Source organism: Ursus maritimus, unplaced genomic scaffold (genome assembly GCF_017311325.1).
Source record: "Ursus maritimus isolate PB19 unplaced genomic scaffold, ASM1731132v1 scaffold_24, whole genome shotgun sequence".
NCBI classification, from domain to species: domain Eukaryota; kingdom Metazoa; phylum Chordata; class Mammalia; order Carnivora; family Ursidae; genus Ursus; species Ursus maritimus.
The window spans coordinates 27,992,160-27,995,442 of record NW_024424897.1 but is presented as its reverse complement, the minus strand read 5'-3'; the positions used below and the strand labels follow the sequence as shown (position 1 = coordinate 27,995,442).

Genomic DNA, 3,283 nt, shown 5'->3' with positions numbered 1-3,283 from the left:
ATTATATTAGCTTCTATCATCTTCTATTTTTCTTCCCAAAATGATGGAGTTCGTGATCTCTGAATCAGGATTTTTTTTTTCCTTATTTAATTGATTTAAGGCATTGATATCTCCCACATTCCCTGTGAGGCCTTTATGGGATGTGTCCTGTTTCAGGCCAGAACCTTTCTACTACTTTGCTGACTGGCTCCTTACCTTAGCTTGTGGGAAGAAAGCTTTTTATGTGAATTATGTAAGCACAAAATTTGGCAAGAAACTAAGAGGGAAAAAAAGCTTAAAGACACCATAGTCAACAAAGCCAATTCTTATGTAACACACATATATACACATACTTTATCACTCTCAGGAAGCACAGCACTTTGCCAATTTCAACTCAAAGATTAAAAATAAAAATCTCTCTCAATTCTAGCTTCTCACACAGAGTCCCTGAAAGAAAATCCCTCCCTTCCCCACCTCCCCTATTATGACTGGAGCTTAGAAACCATTTGAACCTACACAACCATGCAACAGAAAGAGATTCATGAGTGGGTTTCATTAGATTTATGCCATTGTGTACCCCTGGACCCTTTAATCTGCAATGTGATGCCTTCCTGGTCACAGATTTGGGGTATCTGGTTTCATCACAGCTAGACTCTTTCTACAGCGGGGTTTCTCAGCCTTGGTACTATTGATATTTTCAACCAGATAGTTATTTGTTGTGGGAGTCTGTCTGGTACATCGTAGGATGTTCCATAGCATCTCTGGCCTTCTACCTAATAGATGCCAGTATCACTGCCCACTCAAACTCAGTTTTGACAATGGAAAATGTTTCCAGACATTGTCAAATGTCCCTGGGAGGCCAGTGGTTCCCAGTTGAGCACCAATGTCCTACAAAATGAAAACAAACTACAGAAATACAAAGGAAGAAGAAAGAGGACATTTCTGACAAGCATATTTTAAGATGTTTTAAGCTTTCCAGGAGGATCTTTATATCTAGATAATTTGGACATTTTCTTTTATAAGAGAGGTAGGGGCCACAGCAGTGTATCCATCATTTCAGATCTGACCTCTTGCCATTGGCTCCACCATACTTGGTCTTCTTTTGGAGGTCAGCTCGTAATAATTTCAGTTTCTTTTGAATCTCAGTCAGAATACCTATTTTCTGATCCAGAATGGACAATAACTGGGTAATGCAAAAATCAACATCATAGTTTACCCCACCAGCTGTCTCCTGGATGTTGTTCCCTGGCCATTGGCTTGATTCCTTCCATGAAGTCCTTGTATCCTCCGCTAATGGAGTGGATAATGTTTCAATGTCTCTAGCCTGTTCTTCCTCCTCACTCTGTATACAAGGTATTTTAATAAATCCGTCCCTCTGAAGGGATGTTTTTGAATCTCTAATGTGATTTTCCAACATCCTTGGCACCTCAGGTCCAACCGGATAGAGACAACGATGATGCGGGCTTAAATCCAGAGTCAGTTCTTTCACTCTATTTGCGTATCTTAAAGTGTTGAGGGTGTTTTCACAAGAGGCCATCCCTGGAGAAATAGTAGCAATCATACAAGTGGAGGAGTTCTGGCCTATAAAGGAGTCCCGGAGCACCTGCGTCAGTTTGCTGGCTCTGAATGGGGTATGAGATTTGTTCTGACCCAGAGCCCGGATGCATTCTTTGAGAGCGAGTAGACTTTTATTAATCTCTGCCCCTTCCAACTGCCTTTTCCGGTTGGCTTTGGCAGTATCTGCTCCTCTTTCATTCCCAGCTAAGTCAACGAGGGAGAACTTGCCGTGCAGTTTCCCTCTTGACTTTAGGATGATCTGGAACACTGCGTGGCTCCTGGATGAGTGGGCATTGACTGATGTCTGTCCAGAAGTCCGACAGCTGTTTCCTAATTCCACGAGGTTCAGCACATCTTCCACACTACACACCTCCTGCTCCTGCAGTCCGACCACCTGGATTTGCTGATTGCCATCCTCAAGGACTTGCAGCTTCTTCTTCCAGTTCAACAGATCATACACCTTGCCCCCATAAATCTCAAAAAATGTCCCATAGACTTTGAGGTCCAGCTTCTCATAAGCTGTGGTTTTGAGCAGGAGGAAGACGTCCTGCGCCACCAGGGCATAAATGCCTTTAGAACAATCTTGTTCCCTTCCCGAAAAGGCTCCGCCCATAGTGTGCGTTTTCCCACTGCCTGTCTGCCCATAGGCAAAGCAGGTGGCCATGCCCTTACGGAAGATGGACTCCACCAGCGGCTGGGCAGTGAACTGGTACACTAACTCATTGGAGGCAGTGTCATCAAAGGCATGGTCGAAGCAGAAGGTCTGATTCTCCAGGTAGCGAGTGAGGTCTACCTTTTGCTTGGACTCATGCACCATGACCACGTTGTCCGAGGGGATGGTGATGACGTCCAGGTCCTTCATGGTGGTCTCTCGCTGGTTCAGCGGACGCTTCCTCACGCAGACGCAGATCCGGTGGTCTTCCCGCGGCTCCAGGCTAGACACCTTGCTGCAGTCCAGGTGCCTGCGGTACTCTTCGATCATGCGCATGATCTCGTAATTGGGGTTTCCTGTGTTGACATTGAGGGCACGCTGGGCTCGGATCTCCAACTGCAGCCGCCTGCGCTTCTCCCGCTGTTTTTGCAGTTTCTCAATTTCCCGTAGGCAGGGAGACTTTTTCCGCTTCATCAGGCAAGGATTGCTGGGGACCCTCAGAGCCACGCTGTCCCCTGAGGGCGTTTCGTTTTTCTGTGGGACAGCCGCAATCCACCCCGTGGCGGTGCACTGGTCCCCGATGGCCGAAGAGGGCGCCAGAGACACGGGCAGCAGGGAGGACGGCCTGTGGTGTTCAGCAGAGGCCAGCGCTGGATTCAGCAGGAATATGGTCTCTAGGTCAACCTTCTTGCCCTTTTTGACTCCTTTTTCGACCCACTCTACCGTGACCCAAGAGTTTTCTCTTTTGATCTCTGTGACCACAGCAAGATGGATCCGCCCGTCGCTGCGTTGGATCGCCACGCAGATGCCCACTTGGACGTCTCCCAAGTGCGGCTTCATGGGTTTCAAGGATGCGAGGCGAGGGGCGGCGGGGAGACATAATTGGCTGGCCATGGTGAAGGATGGAGGTGTCAGGGCTCGCTTTCGGGGGCCCTTGGGGTTGGAGCAGCAGGACCGGAGCCCAAGCCAGCCTGAAGCACCCAGGGCACTGAGGTGCTTGTGGTTTGCACCTGCCTTTGTGAGTCCCATCCTAGGGCTCCGCCTGAGCCACTGGCGTCACAAAGGAATGGAGACAGGAGGCAGCGGAGCCTAGGG

The 3,283-nt window shown here is 48.5% G+C and overlaps 1 protein-coding gene across 1 annotated transcript; it reads right to left on the bottom strand.

Annotated features, from left to right (window-relative positions):
• Positions 1 to 1,030: 1,030 nt before the first annotated feature.
• Positions 1,031 to 3,082, bottom strand: KIF2B (kinesin family member 2B). The gene has a single exon (XM_008687785.2). It carries the CDS (start codon positions 3,080 to 3,082, stop codon positions 1,031 to 1,033), a length of 2,052 nt encoding a protein of 683 aa, XP_008686007.2.
• Positions 3,083 to 3,283: the final 201 nt, after the last annotated feature.

What these genes read in the sequence shown, in the direction of transcription:
- KIF2B (XM_008687785.2), bottom strand. Translation starts at nt 3,082, where the DNA reads ATGGCCAGCCAATTATGTCTCCCCGCCGCCCCTCGCCTCGCATCCTTG.